The 23,986-nt window shown below is 40.4% G+C and overlaps 1 protein-coding gene across 1 annotated transcript in view; it reads left to right on the top strand.

Moving 5' to 3' along the window:
* PHEX (phosphate regulating endopeptidase X-linked) overlaps positions 1-23,986 on the top strand; it is a 95,102-nt gene that overhangs the window by 47,084 nt on the left and 24,032 nt on the right. Inside the window, exons 13-15 of the mRNA XM_036384733.1 lie at positions 13,990-14,067; positions 15,673-15,776; positions 23,734-23,792. Of these exons, the coding sequence (XP_036240626.1) occupies positions 13,990-14,067; positions 15,673-15,776; positions 23,734-23,792 (241 nt within the window). The remainder of the gene's footprint in view (positions 1-13,989; positions 14,068-15,672; positions 15,777-23,733; positions 23,793-23,986) is intronic.

Here is a 23,986-nt window from a genome sequence, read left to right as displayed (position 1 = left end):
AGATAATTCACAGGGGAAATCTAAGTTTTATAATACAGCAGAACCTTCAAAATCTGTTACACTGTTCTAATTAAATCTCATGAGCCTAGCACTTTCTGCTGTTACTTTTTCAATACTTAGGCTTTAATAAAGCAGCACAGACAAGCATGAATTTTATGAGGGAGATTGGTTGGTTAAAAAAAAACCCCACTATTGCTTTATTCTAGAGATCTGTAAAAGTTGCATTTCTTTGTCAATAAATGTCACCCACATGCTGGACTCTGCACCCAGGATGGAGAAACACCAGGAACCAAGTATAAATTGGGAGAGAGAGGGTGCAGGGCAACAGCTAAGGACTTGAGAGCTGTCTGGTTTGGAAAAAAAGAGGTGCAGGGCAACAGCTAGGGACTTGGGGGCTGTCTGGTTTGGAAAAAAAGAGGAAGCTGAGGGGCCACCTCTACATCTTCCTGAAGTGGGGAAGTGGAGAGGGAGGTGCAGATCTCATCTCCCTGGGATCTAGTGACAGCATGTGTGGGAGCAGGTCAAAGCTACTTCATCAGGAGAGGTTGGACTGGACATTAGGAATCTTATCTTTGCCAAGTGGGTGGTCAACCATTGGAATAGGCTTCCTGGAGAGGTGGTTGTTGGCCCAAACCTGTGTTTAAGAAGCATTTGGACAATGCCCTTAACATCGTGCTTTTACTTCTGGTCACCCTGAGGTAGTCTGGCTGTTGGACAAGATGTTCTTCCTTCCAACCAAAATGTTCTAATTCTATTCCATCAATTAAGTAAAGAAAGGATGCTATTAGTTAGGTAAAGGATATTTTGGTCATTTATGTTTTCATCAGTAACTGTCCCATTGTCCCTTGTAGCAGTACAGATTGGAGGTTCTGCCCTAAGTTCTATGGCAGAACTGTATCCTACAGGGAAATGACTGATTCAGATATTTTGCTCATCCTTTGTATTTTTAATCACACTTCATTTGTGAAATGTTCAAGTGCTCTGAAAAGAAATTAACTGCAGAAACCTGATGGTGGTTTTGTTTACTGTGCCTGCTTCATGTCATCTATTTAATTTCCTTTAGTTTTTCTTTCATTCCAGGCATATTTGGGTAATTAACAATTTTTTTACAAATTTTCTGAAAGAAGAAGAGAGTCAATATGGGATCTGGGTGTCTGGGCAATGAGCATAGAGAATCTTGTGGTGATTGTATCTTTAGATCAACATTGTAATGTAAAGGACATGGCAGGTTTGAAAGAGAATTAATTGCAAATCCTCTCTGTGATTCAGATACTCACTGTTTTGTGTGTTTTTTGCTTCCTGTTTTCTGACTGATGCCCACCTTTCTTTTGTGCTTGGCTGAGGCCAAATTTGTAAACCTTGCTGTCAGCCTGATGCTTTGCAATCAAAGGAACCATCGACCTCCAAAGGACTTACAAAAGACCCTCTGGTAGAAACTATTCGTGAATTTTGCTTTAGGCAGCTTGTCAGCTCTATCTAGTCACTCCATCTGTGACTCTTTGTGTCTGTCCTGTTGTTTTATGTTACTCAGAGGGGACACTACTAATTTGATGTTAAAAGGATCAAATATACTACTCCATGTGACACAGGGAACAATTGTCTTGCAGCCTTGATATCTGAGAATAATCTCTTCAGCTGTTATATAGTTTAGAGTTAAGGTTTGACATTCCTTTTGTAACAAAACAATATCATGAGATAACATCTAATAATTTACCTCTCTCCCCCTTCCATTCCTTTCTTTCTGCGATCGAGAGATGAATTTAAACCAGGCCATCTAAAAGCCAATCTCACAGAAAAGGTTTCTAACAGGGTGAGGTGGCTCTGCCTTCATGTGCAGTTCTCACCTGGCTCTCTGGATGGAGCTCACGCTGCTTCCAAAGGAGCTCGGAGTCCGGGAGAAGCGCTCAGCTCTGTGCTGTGCTGCTGTTTTCTCTCCTCTCCTTACACCTCTGCTCTATTCAAGCCCTTCTTTATTGTACCGTCTTTGAGTATCATCTCAAATTTGCTTCAAGTATGTCTGTTAATCCCCCGAATTTTCAATGGAATGCTCTGATAAACAAACAAACACCACAAACAAGTTTCTGTTCTTGCCCTTTTAGTCTCCCTTTTGTAAGGGTCATTACATTTTGCCCTCATTTGCAGAACAGAGAAATTATTCAACTGGGTGCAGCTCCAAGGGTGTCTCTGGCAACACTCTTCAAATGCATGTTCTGTGAATTACCCATGGCCACGTCACAGCCTCTGAGCAGGACTGCAGGGGTGCAGGAGTGAAGGGACACCCTTTAGTTTCCCTTACAATGAAGGTGCAGAATGCAGCCAGCTATGGTGGCTAAATGCTATTGACAGCTGTGTTTTGGCATGCTGGGCCATGGGGGAAAGGGGGAACCCGCAACTGAAACTCCATTGACATAACTTGTGTGATGAGGGCTCACTTCTTTAAAATGGTAATTTATTGCTTCTGCTCTTCAAAGGATAATTCAATGGAAAATCATCACTGGCATGTTAAATTATTCCCACTCCTGGGCAGGAACCATTATTTTATTAATCACTATTTTTCCTTCCTAAAATGTCCTTTCTTCTTAGGTTTAACTGGAGGCTTGAAAAAAGAAGTTTTTCTTAAATTCTCCAAGTCTCTTGTAAAAGATCCTCTTAGGCTATGGCACAGGAATAACTTCCTATTTGGAAGTTAGTTCTTTTGCTTTGCAGTACTATTTTTAAAGCATGGATTATAAGCCAAAAAAGAGCTTGTTTTTCCTCTAGTAAGATTTTTCTGTAACATTATTAACCTCCTTAAGTCATGGAGCACAAATCCCAAGGTCACTGTGCAATCATTTGGCTCCTGAACTTGCCTGCTGCTTTGCTTTATTTCTAAGTTGTATATGCAACATTTGTTTTCTCCATATCTGAGTCTGAAGACTGAGTCAAGAGGAGCACAGGAAAATATCAGGACCATGCCTAGCTATAGGTGGCTCTCTTGGGCAGTGTTAGGTACCTTTGTTTAGCCTACAGGGCTTGTTCTGCTTCTTCAGAGAACTGCAAAGCTCCCTAGACAACACAGTGTAATTTGGACCTTAGGAAATCAAGAGCCATCTGTACAAGCCCTGATTTTACAAAGTATAGGTACTTTAAAGGAGGTGGGTGTCCGTGGGTTATCCCACTGAAGCCATTTGTTTCCCAGCTGGAACTTGCTGGCCCTGTCCAGACCTGCAGTCACTTATCAGAGCCACAACCCCCATCCTCAGTTCTCCTTGGTCTCTGTCTCCTCACAGTTGGGTGGTTTCACTCTGACCATGACAGTTTTACTGCTCAGAGCAGAGTCCAGGGTCTGCTTCGGACAGTGGCCAAACAGTAGCAGATGTTCAGAGATGAACTCAAGGACAGGGCGAGCATAAAGGGACACATTCCCACTGTCCTTTCCTGGCCTCTGACAAACTGCAGCTCACTTGCTTCCTGAGCCAGAAGTGGTGTCTCTGTATTTACTCATATTTTCCTCCTGTGAGTTTGTCTAATTACTTTTTGAACCAACAACAATTTTCATCCACAGTTTCCCAAAGCAATGAGTCCCACTGCCTCACTGTGCTCTGTGGGTAAAAACAGTGTCTTTTTGCTTGACTGAAAAATGTCACCTTCTTCTGTGTTGTGGTAGTACAAAAACCAGAGAATCATCATCACCAGTTGTCTTTTTGTGCTCACTCTTGTTCTAAAGTCTTGGCACAGCAATACATACTGGGAGAAAGGAGCCTCCTGCTTTTCTTCACATAGCCTGTCCAAGGCATGCACTAGATACAGTTCTGAAATATAACATTTCATCGAGATCTGAGACAAGCCCAGACAAAAAGGCCAGGCACCACAGCTTCAGGAGCTGAAATTAATCTTCCTTAATGCCAAGGTACTTTGCACAAAGATGACAAATCATCCAGTCTTGAAAGTGGTTACTGGGTGCCCTGCAAAAATTAGAAATGCCTTTTGAGTCTTGTGGGGTCTGTGGATCCATCCTATGAAGACAAATGCAAAAATATGACAGTGGAACCAGCCTTGAGACTCAGGGCTTCTGATTTCATTGGCTATTTCTAGAATGAAAGCCAACACAAAACAGATAGAACAATACTTGGTAAAAGAGAGGGATGGAGTTTCAAAACTAAAGCTTGCAAGACACCTTTTACACGTTCCTTTAGGATGACTTTATGTCTTTGCTTCAAGGATGTCAGAGAACTTCACAAAGTATAAGACTGCTTCAGAGCAGTTATAGAAACTGCTAGACGTACTTCAGAAGAGCTAAGAAAAGCAGGAGAAATTTCCAAATACTCTAATTGCAGTTAGACACGTCATTCCTGTTCAAAAGCCTATAGGGGAGACTGCTGACTTTCTAATTTACTGTTTTTACTAGAAAGTTTGATACAGATATTCTTGAAACAACCTTGCTATTTCTCAATTGGAAAGTGTACTTTTGTTGAGTGCCAATTAAACCTTAGCCACGCTTCTCCTTTGTGGAAGTGACCGTTCTGAAAATAGGGAAGTCTCAGTCTGGGTGCAAAAAATTCGAGGGCCTGGTTGTACTGTAGTAGTTGCATCGCAGGGAGCAATGAGCAAATCTCCTCATAAGGTTGGAATGTGTTGAAGTTTGGAAAAGGTGAACTCTTTTTAACTATTTTCCAATGTCTGCATTTCCTTTGTGCATTAAATATGTCACTAGGGGCTTATCTTCCTGGTTTAACTCATCTTTCATAGGATCACAGCATGGCTCAGGTTGGAAGGGACCACAGTGGGGTCATCTGGTCCAACCTCCCTGCTCAAGGAGGGTAATCCCAGAGCACATGGCACAGGATTGTGCCCAGATGGTTCTTGAACATCTTCAGTGAGGGAGACTCCACAGCCTCTCTGGGCAATCTGTTCCAGTGTTTGGTCACTTCCACATGAAGAAGTTCTTCCTCATGTTCAGGTGGAACATCCTGTGCATCAGTTTCTGCCTCTTGTCCTGTTGCTTGGCACCACTGAGAAGAGCCTCCAAAAGGCTCCATCTCTGACACTCTCCTTTCAGATACTCAGAGGCATTGATGAGGTTCCTTCTCAGTTATCCCTTTTTCAGGCCAAACAGCCCATTCCTTCTTCTACCATGACATATGAAAAGAAGGAGACAACTCAATGGGAAGATGTAAGGAAAGAAGATGCTTCTCAGACATGATGTAAGGGATTTGAAAATTTGTGCTACTTACCTAGTTTGGAATTTGGTCAGGACTTTGAGGCTGCCACTCCTACACCATTCCTTAGATATCTGTTTGGAAAATGCCAATTCTTAGAGTAACATTTTTTCACCTGGAAGAAATGGTACTTTTCTTTTAGAGTAGAAGTGTTCCATGTTTTTCTCTGAATAAAAATTGGTCTTCACTTTCTATCAGATTAACATCCCCTTTTCATTCTTATCCATTTTACATCAAATATTTATTTCTCATCACACACTTTAATTTTTGAACTCTAAGAATAATCTATCATATCCTGAATTTAATTTAACCTTCACAGGAAGACTGGGCTTTCCTGAACAGTAACCACAGGAGATGTTCTTCTCCATTGGCCAGAGTTGAAACTAATAGCCATGGCATGTTTGCTTATCTCTTATCTCTGGGGTTAGATTGCTGCTGTCAGCTTCTCCCTTGTTATCTGGCTGCTGCTACTGCTCACTCAGTTGTGCAGGGATGTCAGTTCCATTAATAACCTGAGCACTGTGCAAAAAGATAGTGGAAAACAGGTGAAGGGAGAGGAAATTGTATTTAACCCATATCTCACCGCTGTCATTTTTCAGACTCAACCACGACTATATAAGGCCAGAATGGGTGTGTGACATCAAAACAGTTGTGACAAATCTCATGCTTGAAATAGGAGGGAGACAGATGGACAGACACCTGCAGATGCTCAGGGCCCAGGGTGAATCTGAAGGTTTTTATGGCAGAAACGCAACATGAAAACATTGTTATGCTAAATGACAGAGTAATTCTTCCAAAGAGCAAGAGATCTTCCACCACCCTTGGAAGTCTGGGTTTGTTTCAGCTTTAGCTTTCACTATCTTTGTTGTTTTAACAAGTAAACCTGTCTCCTGCAGAGGTACAGTTACAAAAGACAGAGTAGTCCATCCCCTGCTCAGCAGTAGCAGATATGAGGCGCAGGAGAGCTGTTCTCTGTGTGAGGAGTCTACAAGGGCATGCTCAGGGATCTGCGTGGCATTGCCTCGCTCTCTGCAATGAAAGTGCATTTCCTGGCTGGGGTGATCTCCACCTGCTGTAAATGCCCACTGAGGAGAGCTGCCTGCTGCCTGGGAGTGGGTGAGGAGCTCAGCAGGGCAGGGCTGTGGGCTGGGACCACACCATGGACCCTCAGTGTGGGCACTGAGCTGTTCACAGCCAGGTGTGTGAACCAGCCTCACTTCAGCTTACTCAGGTATTGTACCAGTCACTGGGGTCTGAAGCAAAGTAGTGAGATTTTAAATGGCTTCAGGTACTGGTATTGCTGGAGTTTACCTGTACAGGAGCTGTACCACAAACAGCTCATCAGACTCAGGAATTTGTTCCTTTAGTGGCCTTTTAGAGGCCAGGATGCTGTGACTAAGAATAAAGGCTTCCTCAGCTGCCCTCATTTGTGAGGGAGCTGTGAAGTGTCTTGTGCTCAGTTTTCTGCGTATGGGATGAGCTTCATCAATGTGAAAATACCTAGATATAATTTATTTAAAACTAAGAATATGTAAAGGTTTGGAATAGAGAGGAATTTGATCTTGAGTAGAGCATTTTCTGAATATTTTTCCTCTATGTTCTGCAGCCTGTGTATTTGATATGTACGCATGTGCTTTCCCCCCATACATTACAAGGCATGGACAACTGAGAGTGGCATGCTTACTATTACAGTGCTGGTCAGGTCCCTGTTCAAGCAAAAGGAATTCCTCCTCAGAGATAAAACATGCAAGTCATGAGTACTCCTGGTGTTTAAGTTCTCAGTCACTATTTCAGTTGGAGTAGTGTTAAAAAGGGTCTCTACCATGTCTGGTCTCAGTTGCATCAAGACTGCGGCTGAAGCTCACTCGTGAAATGAGAAATGAAAAGGGAATTTTTCACATGCTATCCTTTATTTAAATAAAAAGAGCTCAGCAACCTTTGCTTAACCTTGAAAATGTTAAATGAATGTAAACTGATGCAAGCAGAGACTAAGGTCAGAAGTTGCTCCTTTCTGGAACAGGTTATTCAGAGTTTTGCTTAAAACTGGAGAAGAAACACTATGGTGAATCATATCCCACACAGTTATGATGGGGAGAGAGCTTCCTCACCCTTTCCTGATCTCTGAGCCTGCCCCTCTCTCAGTGTCCAGTGCCAGAGATCTCAGCACACAGCGGTGTTTTGGGTCCCTGTGAACTTTCATTTTGCTAGCACAGTGGGTTTTCTTAAGCCTGCTGCTTGCCCTGAGCTAAAACAAAACAGCAGAAAAGATTTTTTGATCAAGGTGAGTGTGTTTCTAGCAAGAGATGGCATGAAAATGGGAGTATGAATCAACTCATGAGGTGCTCTGAGGGGTGAGCAGTGAAGGAGTCCCTTCACTTTCAGAACGGAGTTTCTATAGAAAACTGAATATAATAATTTTTGCAGCTTTGTCACCAATGTGACAAAGACCAACCAAAGGTGGCTTTTTTTTTTTCTTTTTTTTTTTAATTTGGAGTTGGGGAGTGTGTTTGGTTGTTTGATTTTCAGAGATATTGGAAAACATGGAATGTTGCCTGAAAATTAAGGCAGGAGCAGTATGGTTTTTTACAGTGCTAAGTAAGAGTCCAAGCCTAGCTTGGCATGAGTCCTATCAAAGGCAGCTTAGCAGCACATGCTGTGGGGCATGTGTCTATATCTGTATCTATATCTATATCAGCATCATACTAATGATAGTCTGTGTCTTCAGAGCACAGCACATTCATTTCTGGCTCGTTCAAAGTGCAGCTGAAAGAGCTCCCAGCTCTGCACGCACCCTGGGGCAGTCATGCCCCAAGTGATCCACAGGTGTGCAGGGAGGAATCCAGTGCAGAAAAATCCCACACTGGAGCTGAGCTGTCACTGCTGGTGGTGCCACAGCTGAGTCATTTTCCATATCTGGGCATCACCCTTTCTTCTGGTCCATGGGCATCATTCCAGCTCCACTGAGAATCCAAAGACCCTTAAAACTCACCCAGGTGCTTTGGACAGGAATAGTTAGCAGTTAAGCACATCCTGTGCCAGGAGCTCAGTTGTACTGGTCTGCAGTATAAATGCATTTATATCTTCAAAGATGAAGATATTTTCTGTGTGCCACAAAGAAAGATATTGCAGATATGATGTTCTGTATGTGAAAGACAGAATATATGTCTCTCACATATAATATTCTGGAATGGAATCATGCTAATTGTCATACAGAGGTTGCAAGTGGAAAATTGAATGAAAATAAAATGGACAAAGAATTTTTTTCCTCAGCAAAATTAAAGCAAAGCTGGCAGCAGAATGAGTTTCTGGTGGAGGGAGAAAAAATGACTGAGTCCATTAGTTGCAGTGCCACATTGAACTGAGGAGTTGTGCTTATGAAAATATCACAGTCAATTAGTATGTTTATTTAAGTAAGACTGAAATAAAGATCTAGTTTCGCACTTTCTCTGACTTCATCCAGTTCTACTGCTTAAAAAAAAAATAATGTGGGATTCATTTAAACTGAAAAGTTAATTCCAGTGAAACTTCTGTCACAGTGCTTGAACCAATGACTGAATCTTTGTATTCCAGAGACCCAGAATGGATTTAGAAAAGAGTAGCACTGATGTACATTGTGGCTTTTTCTGATTCTTTTGTCCATGGTAGTCCTACTAAACTTTTAGATGCTTTAAACTTTATGTGTAATAATAATATTGTCTTGCTGAATAGTAGATATTAAGACTGAACATATAATCTCAATGAACACTCGTCTTGGGAATTGCTGTGCGCCTTTTCCTCTCTGTTTCCTAGGATTATAAGGTATGGTATGGTCTCTTAAAGTGTACTAAATAATATTGTCTTGCCAGTAAGTTTTGTCTGAGTGAGGCTTTGGTTTCAAAAGCTCATTCAGAGGAGGAGGTAACTACTGTACCACATAACTCTTCTCCACTTTGTCACATCACGTGTCCCCAGCACTTGGCTTGTAAAAGTTCCAGAACTTGTTGGGTTTCCATGTGGTGAGTGAGTGATTCAGCTCAGTGATCTGTCTGGGGAAAAGCTTGGTTAAATTTCTGCTGGGTTATGGGTGTTTTAGGTGGTCCCACAGAAAGGGGTGTTAAGGAGCTGAGGCAGCCTTTGGAGGCTGTGGGTGCAGGACAGCATGAGAAGAATTATGGACAGAGCTGAGAGGAGTGGGGAAGAAGGACAAGGACTAGGACTTTTTTTCCATTTGGCAGCACAAATTTGTTAAATGGACTCAGCTACTTTTGGAACCATAATGTGTGTTTAACTGAAAGCAATTGTATGCATACATGGGGTGTCATTACTTGCACAAGTCACTTGATTATTTATTTTACTTTTTCTTTGACCTTGGCCTCAAGCTATTACAAAGATGAAATGATAGCTGTGTTTTCTCTCTTCATTACTTTGGCAAGTATTTTAGAGCATTCAAAGCAATTATTGTAATACAGAGGGAATGGTTATGGTGCAGTGTGAAGTGGTGGTATGTGAATTGTTATTAAATGAAACACTAGTTCTTGAAAAGTCTACACAGCTTCTATTATTGTGACAAAACAAAATGAGGACAGTTATGCAACAAAAAGAGGACAGTTAAGTTTTAAAAATAAATAATGTTAATCTGTATTCTTGAGTGTGCATCAGACTGTTCACTGCAGATCAAGTACTGTTAAAAATTGTCATTTCAGGCCAAGTGTTCATGTTTGAGTTGCCACTTCACCTTCCATTGTAGTTGACAATGTGAAAATCCCTGATATTTCACTTTCCCACAGAGGAAATACTGTGCATCATTAGGGTGAGCTCAATCCATCTCTCACTCAAGTCAGTAATGTTTTCCTACTGACATCTGTAGGGTTGGGCTTTAGCCCTGTGATGGAACTTTCCTGTGTTTTGCCAAGATCCACCACTCTATTTTCCTATTTTTTCCATATGTAAACTCTAGATAGATGCAGTGATATTTATGCAGCAGTATTACCAGATGGCTCTTGAATCATCTGTTCTCAATGAAAAATGAAAAGACTGGGCACATATATAAAGGCTGAATTAATCTTTGTAATTAAATGGAACATTACTTTGCCATGAATGATTTTAGCTTTCACAATGTATTTCATGCTAATTTTTCAGTGAACTGTAATTGTATTAATTTTTTATATATTTAGAAGCTTAAAAATGATCTTCACAAAGTTATTGAGTAAGTTAATATACAGAAGATCGCTGTTGGACTCATAAAACTTTGTTGTGAGATATATGTTTTGTTTTGTTTTCTCTTTAAGTAAGTAAAATATGTCAGTACTTAGTATTGTATAAAATATCCAAGTCATACTCTGAGAGGCAAAAAGGCTCTCAGGATGCTCACATGCTTGGTTGTCAAGTAAGAATTTGAATAGGCTGGGAACTGGGCTGCTTTAGAGCACTGAAACACATGTGCATTCCCACGTTGGCAGGTTGTTAAGCAGAGTGAAAGCTCCTTTATTATCTTGTCTGTGTAGTAAAACTGCCTTGCAATGCTCTCCCTGTGACAGAAAGACACTGATGGTAAAATCCTGGCTGTGTTGAAGTCAGTGGGGAAACTTCTATGCACAAGGAGTGGTGGAATAGTCCCACTCTGGCTCCTCTGCCTCAGAGCCTGCTCTCTCTGGCTGCTGGGATAGGAAAGAGTTGTCATGACTTACCCTAAAGCACCCTGCAGCAATGAGTTTCCTTAATTTACCCAGCAGCCCAACTCAGCTGAGTGTTTAATGATGCCTGGGGGAAGTACCCCAGTGCCTTTTTTCTTCCTGCACACATGGCTGTTTAATATGCAAATTAGAGAGAGGCGTTAAATGAGCCTTTAAACCATAAAAAGTTGTGCATGGTGGATTCATGTGCAACTACCACATGGCTGGTTCCTGTACATTTGTCACATTTCATTTGACTCCCTGTGCTTGCCTCCTGGAAGGCTGGTATCTTATACATACTTTTAATCCTATCAAGGGGAAAATAATGACATCATTATCAAAGAGTAAGCAAGCTATAGAAGAGTTTTCCACTTCCTTGTGCTGTGTAAATAAGGAATCTCCTGACTGCTGTTAAATATTACACAAGTGAACAGAAAAATAGGCACAGAAACAAAACTTCCAACATGCAAATTCTGAAACCTGTGATACTTTCTAACTTGTCAGTTGTGTAAATAAATTGTGCTGGGCTCTGCTGAAAAGGTTTTCACTTGATGCAAAGCTTCTAGGAGGAAGCCCAGTCAGAGGAATTCCCAAGGACTTCAGAAGGCTTCCTATGATCTCTCATGAGTTTTGCTTTGGCTATAGGAAACAGTTTACCTAACCAAGAGCCAAACATCCTTCACTGTCAGCATCAGCTTTGTCTGTCTTACTTGCTCAGATCTCTAAACCACACATATTGTGGTAATGCCTTGTATTTAACAAATGCAATAATATAACATTTCCCCCTTATCTATCTATCTATCTATCTATCTATCTATCTATCTATCTATCTATCTATCTATCTATCTATCTATATCTATCTATCTATCTATCTATCTATCTATCTATCTATCTATCTATCTATCTCACAAATTACAGACAGCTTTAGACATACAAAGCATCCAAGTACTACAAGCAGCATTACCTTTTGAGGTTGCTTTTCAAAATCTCAAGACACACTCTATTATTTACTAGGGTTTTATATAGACTTTATAAAAAATCTCCATAGTGTCTGAGTATTTTATTCTCATGCTTAGAAATCTCAATCTCACAACATCAAATGTGAAAGTCACAAAGCAAATGATGAACTCATGCAGAACATTTGAGATCCACCTGATTTGTTTAAGTAGCTGACTTAGCAGAAATTAAAACTGTTGGGTTTTGCTTTATCTTTTCCAAAGCTAGTTTTAACTAGTATTGAAACATGGGAAATGGTAAAGGAAATTTTCTGTTTCCTTGCGAAGTTCAGTCACTTGGACCCGACAACACCACCAGGAAAAATTTAGACACTCTTGATTACATACAAACTTGCAGATGAATCGTGTTCCCTTCCTGGCTTTTTGTTCCTCCTCCCCATCACAGCCTTTAAAATATCATGAAAGGCTGCTGAACCTTCTGGCAAAGTGGGGAAACATTCTGTTGAGAGTTAATTTGGCTCATTTCATATTTTCCATTCAGCATTTTTCTTCCATTGCTTTTTTTATTACTAGGGCAATTTGCATGACAATGGGATCTTTCTTGCTTAAGAGATTGTCTGCTCCTGCTGCTAATTTCCTACCTGAAGTTGTTATCTTCTGTTTGTGACATCTTAATTATCTCAACCACAATTAATTGTGATGTCACAAATGGAGGATTATGACTTCGGGTTGGAAGTGAGATTGAGAAATTGAAGGAGTTTGAAGAAAGAGGCCTTTCTTCTTGAAAAATAAAAGAGGAGACAGAATGGCTTTGGTTAAATGGAAGCAATCGTCCATCCCCTTTCTTCTGAAAGTTGTGGAACAGCTGGTTTTACGTCTCGCTGTATAGGAGGTCCTGCTGTATTGAGATGCTCTGAAGTGGGAGAAGGGGAAAGGCTGTATGGAGGAAGGGAAATCTTCCCTTAAGCAGTCAGTCCCTGAAGCAAAAAGGAATAAAAGTTGTTGGACCCTAAAAAAGACCCAGGCTCTGCTCATAGAGAGCAGAATGCAGGCTTGGTACTGTTGTACTTGGTTTAAAGGCCAATCATTTATTGTTTTTCATATCTTGCAATATTCATTTGAGTTTTGACATCAGAGTCTGATGACCACAGAGGAGCATTTTTTGAATGGAGGGAATTCCAAAGACTTATGGAGAAATTATATTCACCATCATGAAAATACAAAAAATGAAAGTTTTGTGCTAACCTAATCCATCATAGCTGTAATTTATCCTATGGACTTGTCACATTTCACTTCTTGGTGTGTCATCTTATCTTTTAGTGTACTTCTGCTTTTCTTCTGAAACTTGTTTCCACAGAGATTTTGGGTGTCTGATATTTTTGTGAGGACATTACCAAGGCTGTTTATAAACTCACACCATGATTTACAAAGTGGGAATACTCATCTACAGCTACTTCACACTGGACTATTTGCACAGGTTGTGCATAAATGCTGGGACCAAATCACAACTGAAAGAGGATTAATGAAAAATGAAGTGTCTTATTTTAACACCTCTAGTGGCATTAGGGAAAGAGCAAAGACTGCAAAGAAAGGGAGGGAAACTGGATAACTACACACAGACCAGTCCTGTGGTTTTCAGAAAGTACGGTGTCCTTCAGAAAAGGACCCATCCTCAGGTGCAAATGGAAGTGGCCCTCAGTGGAAACACCAGGCTGCACTTGCTGGGATCAAGCTTGATTCACATCTGTGCATCAAATCTGTTTTAGCAGTTGGATTTGTACCAACTACTGTGCCATAGCAAAACAGGCCATTTCCTGTTGTCCTTTGGAAAACAGTGTACAAACAGGCATTTGACCATCTGATTAACACAAAACCCTGTAGGGAAAATCAGCTGTTAAGACTTTGCACTCAGACACGTCGCTGTAAGTACGCAAGAGCTCTGCAGGCAGTGACAGACCCACTGTGATAATCTGACAACAGAATCTGGACCCTCTGCCTTGTGATGCCAAGCTCATTTGTGGCACCAAGTTTACCTTGTAGGCAGGTTGTTTTGAAGTTACATTAGGATGGCTCCAGGGAAGCATAATAATACCAAGTGGAAACTTAGCAAGAAAGAGAAAAAGCTGTATGCTGAGAAGTGGATTTATCTGTCAAAACTTTTTTTTCTCTTTTTCTTTTTCAAAGGCAAAAGCAGTTATGGCGAAAGTTGGTTACCCTCAGTTTATAATGAATGACACATATATTAATGAAGACATCAAAACAGTAAGTGCCAGGCTTGCAGCTTTATTCATCTATTGCAGCCATTATTTGCTCTGTTTTGCTGCTGTCTCAAGTCAAACTAGTCTTTTGTTTGGCATGCACCTGGACTCATGATTGCTTGGTTATTTTTATTTTATTTTTGAAGTGTGCTAGCTCTAAATTTTATCTAAATACTCATTGCTGTTGTATCTAAGTGAGATCATGAGTCCTGCTGGGAGTAAAATCTGCCTGGGTGCAAAGAACCGTCCTGCTATTAAGCATTTTAAAGGTTATGCACACACTGTAATAATTTCACATTTAGTTGTAAAAATTGAACAAACCAAAAGCATTTTTTCTCAAAATAATGATTTTCAAAAAGCCTAATGCAATTTACCTCAGAATATCACAATTTAGGATGCCATATATAAGTTCTCCTCATATCTCCAGGCTATGAATTTAATTTACAATTGATGTTTATAATCATGCCAAGAGGTCCTAACCAATGTATAGGCCTATTGTGCTGCCTGCTGGACAAAGATACTGTGGGGGGACTCCTTCCTGCCCCAGTACCTGTTCAGTAAAACTAAGGCAGGAAGGCAAATTATTAATAACAACAAAACGACAACAACAACAACAATAAATTTACTACTTTCCAACTGTGGCATGCATTTGATGAATTGTATTGCTGAAAGTCACAGGCAAACTAGAAACACAAGTTCAATCCTGAAGCAGTAAAATACAAGAGCAATCATCATCTTTGCCAGAGCACATGAACAGACACTAAATAGAGGCATCATTTATTGGGAGAACCATGTCCATCAGCCTAGTCCTTGTCCAGGGAAGCTGTAGGGTGAGATGATGCAGTGAAAACAGTGCAATGAGACAGAGCATGTAACCAAGTCTGTCACTCAGTGTGTGGCATTATTTGCTCAGATAAGTGGCAATGGCTGGTGAAAAATACTTGTTAATCATGCTTGCAAACCCAAAGTTTACATTCAAAGAGCAACTCCCTCACAAATCCTAGAATTGTTTTAAACTGATGAAAGGGATTTATAACCTATTAACATCCCTTTGCCTTGCCTGTTTAGTTTTCTGTGTGCTATTAGATTTGGAAACTTATGGAAGCAAGGAGCCCTATGGCTGTAAATATTTAATGTGGTAGAACTCTCAGAAGGCACAGAATATGAAATATTTTTTATAAAATGTAAAACAAACTGAAAAAGGGACCTCATTACATTGTTGGAAGTGGTTTTAAAATGCACTTTTAAAAATAAAAGTAAGCCTACTTCCTCTTGGGAAAGAGGCTCTCTTAATAATAGCCATGGAAATGTGCAGTCTGCAATGCACTGTTGGGTGCTTATGATTCCTTCAGCAGCACTCTGCACAATGAAGAGTTTTCCCAGTGCTCCAGACCCTTGTACATATCTGTTCAGCCACTGTTTTTTTTTTTTTTTTTAACTAAGCTCATAAAATATTTATTCTTCCTACCAAGTGTGAAAATTTTACTTGCTTTGATAATCGCAAAAAAATTAGGTAATTATCTCATATAAAATAAAAGTTCTGTTTGTTTTATGTGAGCTTTTGTTTTTTTGGACATGCTTTAAAAATGTCTGTGCTTTCTTGGTACAGCTGAAGTTTACAGAAAGTGATTATTTTGGCAATGTATTGCAAACTCGCAAATACGCAGCCCAATCTGATTTCTACTGGCTTAGAAAAGAAGTTCCAAAAACAGAGTGAGTAGACAAAAGGCAAATTTACATAATCTTCTAACAATATTTTAACTTATATTATTTAATTTTTATATTAAATACTGTTATATATTAAGTTTTAATAGAATTATGTTAACAGCAATATGATATGCCACAAAAAGCCTATGGGCAAACTCCCATTATTCAGAAACTCCTGTGAATTTTCTTTTTGAAGGTATCCCTGTTCATATGCAGAATAGTCATGTGCTTGAAGCTTAAACTTAATTTAATGAAAAAAGGGGTAATTGAATTACAATTAAAAATGGATTATGTCTCCTGGTCACAGTTAGAGTTTGAAATGGTACAGCAGGGATTTATGAACTGAATTCTGTAGGAATGAAATCATAGTAAGAGATAATGTTGTTATTAGAAATACAAATCAGCATTGTTTAGTTACCTGCTGTTGATAGCAATGATACAGAATGGAACATAATTGAATCTACGTATGTTATTTTTATTTATTTGTAAACATGAGAGTGCAGATTGTGTCACAAACTTTCATAAAATACATAAGAGAATCCTTCTCTTTTCTTACTGGTGGGTAATCAAATCCTTAAAATGCAAATTAAAACCTAAGCAGAACTTAATTAGTCTAATCATGCTCCTTAAAAATGACTTCTTCTACACACAGACTTTGAAATCAGTGGCAGTGCTTAGCTCCAGTGGTTTATTTCCTTAGGGCTTCAGAAACCCTACTCAAACTGAACCTGTGCCTTCTGGGGGTGGCTCTGTGCTGTCCACGAGGCAGGGGGACAAACTAAGGTTGCTCATGGTTGAAGTGTTTTAATTTGGCCCTGTGTGTTCAAGGCATTATTTATAACTTAGATTTAATTGTGAATTTTACCTTCTCATCGCAGCTTTCTCTGACATTGCACTGGTCAGTCCTGGGGTATGATTTTAGGGATTTTCCTGGATGCAGGACCAGACTGTGGTGGTGTGTTCTCTTCAGGGCAGCAGTTCCAAGAGAGCAGTGGAACAGCACTGGCCTCTCTATGGCAGTGGTCAGCCCTGGGGCAGCCAGCCCTGATGCAGAACCTGTAGACTTGGCGCAGGTTGGGAAAGCTCTCCTGAGAGGAAATCATGTGGTAGGCAGCCCCTGACTCCAGGACTGTATTCTGAGAGCTGTCACATGGGTATGCTTAAAAAATGAGTGTTATCCAATTGCCCTCTACAAGATTGAACCCTTCTCATGCCTGTCTTTACCTCTTATTCCCAGGACCACATAATAGCCAGCCCCTCATCACCTTTGTAGCTCTTTTCTTGTCAGCCCTCAGAGCACATTCAGGCCTGCTGGGTGCCAGTTTGATTTCTGGTCCCTTCCCTTTGTTAGCACAGCTATTTGCTCTGCCTTCTGCAGAGCTGGAGGTAATCTCACCTAAGCCCTGGCAGGGAGGGATAATTAGGGCTCCTGCTGGGACATTATTCTGTCTCTGCAACTGTTCAGTGATAGGAAAGGGCTCTGAAAGTGGTGTCACTCTGCCTGCTGAGGGACACCAAGGCACAGAGTCATTGCTGCCTACAGAATTTTTTTAAAAATTTATTTAAATAAACCAATAACTCCCACTCACCAGTCTAAGTCATGTCAAACCTTGCCTCAAAAATATCAGCCACTTTTTAGCTATTTTTCACTTTTAAATCATCATATTCCACTGCTTTCTGATGCTTTTGTCTTCTTTTTCTCTCCTATTTTTCTGTTTTTGTTTTTTAAACTTTTACATTTCATGTAACTCCACAGAATTTTTGATGAGACTTGGTGCTATGTTAATAGCTAATTACCCTTGGGTTTTTGTTTCTATTTGCTTCATTTCTTCTTTTCCCTAGTTTAGTAGCTTTTAGCATAACATTTATATTTCAAGATAGATATTATAAGATCATCAAAATTGTGGACCAAAAAAGATAAATAAGAAAATTAGTGTTTAAGGAAATAAAATAAAAGTTGCTAAAATAATATTACACCCAAAAGGTAAAACACTATATTCTTTTAGCGGACAGTCCATGTTTCTCAATAATTATTTCAAACTGGAATCACTTTCCTCAGCTAAATGTGAAATTAAAATGATAGTTCAATCAAAGCACCAGGGAAAGACCATCAGGGGATGGAGAGAGACGGGAGACACAAAACAAAGCAGTTGGATAAAACAAGGGGGAATATGGATAACTGTGGGAACCCAGGACATCCCTCTGGCTGTCCAGGACAGCCAAGATCCCTGCCAGGGGGCTCAGAAGCCCTGGCACGGAGCCCAAAACACCTGTGGGTTTGATTATGACCCGTGGAGCAAACTACCAACCTTAGATGAAGATCAGCAAGCCACAACAGTTTAGGTAGAATAATAGTGAAGTTGTCACAGGGTGGGAAGGTAGATTTTGGGGTATTTTAGAATGGGGATTCAGGGGGCAAGATGGAGGGATCTGGGCATGTCCAGCCTTTCTCCTTCTTCTTCTTGGCCTCTATCTTCTGCTGTCATGTTGGCACTTTTAGGCTGGTTTAGAGTAGAAGCTCACTGTCTAACATAGGTGATAGGTATTGGAAAGTATTTGTAAACATTGTACTGTGTAGTTTTTATTATAAAGACATAACACCTCCCTGGGGGCAGGCAGAGTGCCTGGAACTGTCCTGCTGGACGGACCTCGGCAGGGCAGGAGAAAATTTTTTATAGATAAGATACAAGAAACAACCTTGAGACCGAGAAATGAAGAGCTCCCACTCATTCTTCAAGCACTTGGGCTGAGAAAAGAGACTTTTAGCATTCTTGGGTCACAATGACCAAAAGATCCTGAGAGATAACAAAGTGGAAAAGTATATTGTTTTGGAAATTCAACAGTTTTTAATTAAAAAAAGGAAGGAAAAAAAACCTAAATCAGGAGTAATTATAAAAATCTTTGTTCTCCTGTTCCCTCCATCCCTGGCATTTATCTGCCTGACAGGAGAGGGGAGCATGGAGGAACTCAGATGAGCTCTCATTGCTCAGGGCATGGGTGATGTTCCACACCCAGCCCCACTGGTACCCTAAAGCTGTGACAAGGCACTGGGGTGCTGGAGCTGCCTCTTCTTCCAGTCCTGGGGCCAGGCTCCCCTGGGAACACCACAGCTCTGGGAGGTGTCACTTGTGCTCAACACCAGCCCTGATGCCAGCTGCCATCCTCACAGCTGGCTGGGGAGGTGACTGTCACCTTCACAGCTGGCTCTATCCAACAAGAAAAAAAGTGCTCAGGTATCAGCAGAGAGAAAAATGAAAGGGATTTGTGCAGGAGCTGAGGAATGTGGTGCACAAACCAGCCCAGGTTAGGTTGAGAGGGCCCAATGGAGAGTCTGGAAGGAGCAGTGTGGGAAGGTGGGCACCAGGTGTGAGGACAATCATTATAAACCAGGGGAGATACACCTGGAGCAGAGGAAAGTGAAAGGCAGTACAGGGGGAAGTGATGGCCATGGGAAGGGAAAAATTAAGGAGAGTCAGAGTTTTAGTTGCATTTGTCTATCCTTCCATGGAGTCACACACATTCATACATACAAATATCCTTGTGTGTGTGCCTGCACATGCCTGCACCTTTTAATCAGAGACAGAATCTGTCCTTCTTAACACTGATATCATACTTGCAAATAACAAAGCATCAGAGGACTACTTGGCCCCACCACTTCATTATTAGCCATCTTTCTCCTTTGAAGTCAGCACATAATCTAAGATTTTTAGACCTGGCCAAATCTTTCTGTTTTTCACTAGACTTTCAGAGCTGGGGATGTAGGTGTCTGGTATCCCAATAAGAGAATACAAAAGAAGGATGCTATGAGAGGACTCTGGGGTCTCCTCCAGGATTTATCTTTATTTTTCTTGACCACACACAATTGTGTGTAAGCCCTGGCTCTTGGTTTGCCACAAGGGAGCGCAGCTCTGAGAGGTTCTGGGTTGGATACCTCTAAGGATGGTGTAAAAGCTCCTTCTGCAAAAAGGGAAAAGCAGCCATCAAAAACACTGGGCAGGCTGCTGTCTGTTGGAGAGATGCTGCTGGAAATTGTGTGGCTGGGACCTGCCCTGGAGAGGTGAGGCTGGAAAGGAGCCTCCTGGAGCCTTTTCCTGGTGTTTGAGCCTCATTTTAAGCAGGGATGTGGCACTGAAGGCTGGGCCCAGCCTTACCATCCTCGCTGCTTGTCCATTCCTAAGGGAGACAGATGGCAACCTGGCCGGGGATAATAATCTGTTTCTACATGGGAAAATATAGAAGAGGCTAACAATAAGAAGAGGAAATACAATTTTGAAAGTCACCTTGAAGGTTGCCTCCCATATAGAAGTTTTTCTTAGTGTTTTCTTTGGAAGACCTTTTCCAGCTTCCAGAAACTTTGTACAGCTTTTCACTTCTAATCAGCTTAATTCTTTGTACATTCACAAGTTCATTTTCTTTGTTTACATGATTATTTATTTTTTATTTCTTACTTTGAATGTTGAACAGAAGACCGAATGATTTCTTCCAATTCAAAAAACTGAGGATCAATTTGCAAATTCAGCTTGTGCTTTGCAGAGAATTAAATAAACTAATAAGCTTTTTTCTGTGTTGTAAATGTTCCCAACCTCCCCTATTCATGAATGGCAATGTAGCACACTATACTCTAAACACAGAAAGAAAATATCAGAGGACATTTCAGCCTCAAGAACACAGCCTAAGAGAGTTTCTGCCCCAATTGCTATCTCAGTGTCTGTTTCACATTTTATTTCTACAAGAGAAATCTCAACCGTACAAGTGTCAACTCTGCAGAATGAGGTTTTGACTGCTGCAGAAGTAGATAGGTAATGCTACAGGACATCATTCAAAGCTGTCCCCTTTTCACAAACTTATAGCAAATAAAAACAGTGTAAACAGTTCTAGAATTTTTATTTATTTACTTTGTAGTTAATAAGAGCTAGGAATGTGTGATGCCTTTATTTTTCTCTATCCTTCTGTGAGTAGATAAAGCACACAGAAATTGTAACTAGACCTAGAGCAAATGCTCAGGGAATCTGACTTCAAGCAGGAATGGGAGAGTTATTTCTAAATTTGCTTCACCTTAAAATTTAACAGCAACAGCAGCTATTTGTTGCATCCCTTCATGTTGTAATTTGGTGTGTTTTTAGTTAAGGACTGTCCCTGAAGGTTCCGTCATTCAAGGAAATGAAAGTGCATGGCAGAGGAGAATTGAAGTTGTTCTGCTAGTCTGGATGGAAGCAGTCTTGGTTATTGCTACTCTTTTGTGGAAAATACTTCCTAAATTTTTTTGAGAGTACTCAGAATGGTACAACAAAATGCTGGACTAGAAATATGCTTCTTGCCAAATGTCAAATATTAAATACTCTGCTTTTTTACCAGAGAGCTCTCATTCTTCCTGACTTCTCAGTATGGCTGCTATATGTCCTCTTCTTAACTGCTTAAAAGCAAAATGAATTCCATACAGGATCATTCTTAAGGCATTTTTATAAAGGAGCAACCTGGAAACAACTGAGTTCAGTTTTGCACTGGGAAAATCAAGGCTGTTCTCAGCCTTGTGCTCATGCTAAGCTCAGCAAACAGGATGAGCTCTGCTCTTGTAGATCATGAGAAAAGCAGCAACCTCAGGACAGGGATGTGGTGATTTGTCTTCCCCTGCAAGCTACAAATTTATGAGTTCATAGGTATGAAAGTATGGCCAGAGGGTTGTGTGAAGTCCTTCCTCAGTAAATGTGGACCAAATGTCACCAGCATTCACCGCTGCTGTTGGGCAGACTAAGGTGCTGCTATGGGGAGGAAGTTCCTGCATCACCACTCCTCACCCAGGAAGAGCAAGAGCAAACTTGTGCTGTTGGAGGGCTGTCTCTAGTCAGTGAAGAGCTCTTTGCTGCTGCTTGTGGTGGTTCTTCTCTGCAGCTAGCTGTGGTAAGCCCCCCCAGAGGATGGAGAGAAGAGCCACAGCACATTAATCTGTTTTGAAGTGTCTGTTATACGTCTCAGGCCCTTGATCCTCTGACTGGAAATAAAAGGCTAAGAGGACTTTGCAAAAAGGGAGCATTTTCTGTCCCAGAAGCCTTTTTCATGCTTAAAAATTGCTGTTTGAGAACAGAAAGGCCATTGTAAGCAGAACAAGCCAAGAGGGTGAGGTGCCAGTCACAACACTATGTGTCTTTGCTCAAACTTACAGTAAAATATAAATTGAAGTCTTGACTCTTTCAGATGGATTTTCTCCTTTTCAAAAAAGGGACAGTCCTCCAGATTTACAGCTAAGCCTGGAGCACCAGTCCCAAGGCATGAATGGCAGGCTTGCATCCTTCAAAACAGTTCAGCTGATTGCTGCTATGAACAAACATGAAATTCAAATGTAGTTAATTAAGCCCCTAATTTTTTTTTCTTTGTCTCCTCACCATATACATTCTTTCTTCAATTTTCCATTATCTCACTACATTACCTCTAACATTTAATCTCCTTACTATGAAGAAAGCAGAAAATAGACAAGAAAACAACCTCCCCCTACTCCTCCCCTCCACAATCTCCTAATAAACAAGACAGGGAAAGTTATCTCTGACAATTAGAGCATGTAATGTAATGGATGGTTAGGATATGTACATGACATCACTCTTTTAGCCTTCATTTATTACTTTTTCTAGTTGATGTATTGCAAAATAAGCTGCTCAGCTTGGAGAATTATACAAGCAGTTAAATTTATTGATAAAAGACAAAATGCTGCCATTTTTGAACTATCCCCTTTGTTACATGGTTTAAGTGAGGACATCAGTTGTCAGAAAAACAGTCAGGATCTGCAGATGATTCTTTTACTAAGGGGGCTATTTAAAAGCATGAATTGTGTATACATTGTCATTGATATCACACATTTTCCATATTCTGATAGATCTTCCTTTGGAAAGATCTTACTCATTGTTTTGCAGCTCCTTTCTCTTCTCTTTAAAAGAAATTTTCCAAAGCAATTACATTGCATTCACACAGTTTTATAAAACTTCTGAGTAATATTTTGCTAATGACATCAGGATGTTCCTGTTTGAACATTTACTGGAGTTGCTTCTAATTTATTATGAACTAGCCACTAATTATCATCATCTTTATTTCTTTAGCCTAATTTCTCTCTTATAAAACCACAAAGTGAAATTTTGGGCTCACTGAACTCAGGGTTTCATCTGAGGGGATTTGGATCCAGCTGAAGTCAGTCAAGATTTTCCATTCATGTGGTTGAAGCCACTCTCAATACAGAAGAGCTTAGGCTAAGGAGATTCATTTGCTATTCATAGAATCATAGAATATCCTGAGTGGGAAAGGACTCACAAGGATCATCAAAGTCCAACTCCTATTTAAATCTAAGGTTTCTTCCAGTATATATGAGAAATCAAACTATGAGAAAAAATGCCTGGCAAGAGGTCTGTTTGTTTAGGATGGTCATGCTCACTGCATAGGGCACAGAACATGAAGCTGTTTATTTTGAATTTACATTCCCAGAAATCATCTCTTTATGTTGCTGGCATAATCCTAATTTTCCAAGTAGTTGTTCAGCAAAGCCTCTAAAGCCACTTGTTTCAAAATGCTCTCCTCTAATTCCCACATGGAGTTCCTCCACACGTGTTTGAAAGACACCCAGGAGAGTTTTCACAGCTGCTGTCCGTGTTGCAGCCTCTTCTGGGTGAGTTTTGTTTCATCAGCCTCACAAGCACAGTGGCCACTTAAAAATTAAACAGATCACATGATAGGAACACTAAGAATTGCTCCTGTTGGGCATTTATTGACTGTATGCAGTTAAAGTCATTAAACAATAGATTTCAATGTTCTAGAAAGTGAAGGTAGCATGTACTGAAATGGAGAAATATTTAAACTTTAATGTATCTTAAGTTCCTAATGTTTTACTTTCTTCTACTGAATTCCAATTTTTATCTTTGCTCCTTTGATTCATAAAGGTGAATGCCAATGTACTGACAGATAATTTCTCTTGTTCTTACTACAGGTGGTTTACAAGCCCAACTACTGTAAATGCTTTTTATAGTGCATCTACCAACCAAATCAGTGAGTATCTTCCTTCTGAGCTTCTTTATAAAGTGCTTGTTTGGGAATGTATGTATCGAGCTTCAGATAACAGCTGTACCTGTTGTGTTTCTTATGACTGAAAATTAAAAGTTCAAACCTGGTAATTCAGCTGTGAGACTTAAGAGTGTGTGTGTGTGTGCGTGTGTGTGTGTTTGTACTCTGTCCATTGTGAA

This window comes from Molothrus ater, chromosome 2, assembly GCF_012460135.2.
Source record: "Molothrus ater isolate BHLD 08-10-18 breed brown headed cowbird chromosome 2, BPBGC_Mater_1.1, whole genome shotgun sequence".
NCBI classification, from domain to species: domain Eukaryota; kingdom Metazoa; phylum Chordata; class Aves; order Passeriformes; family Icteridae; genus Molothrus; species Molothrus ater.
Note: the sequence above shows the minus strand (reverse complement) of the source record. Positions and strands in the feature narration are given on the sequence as shown.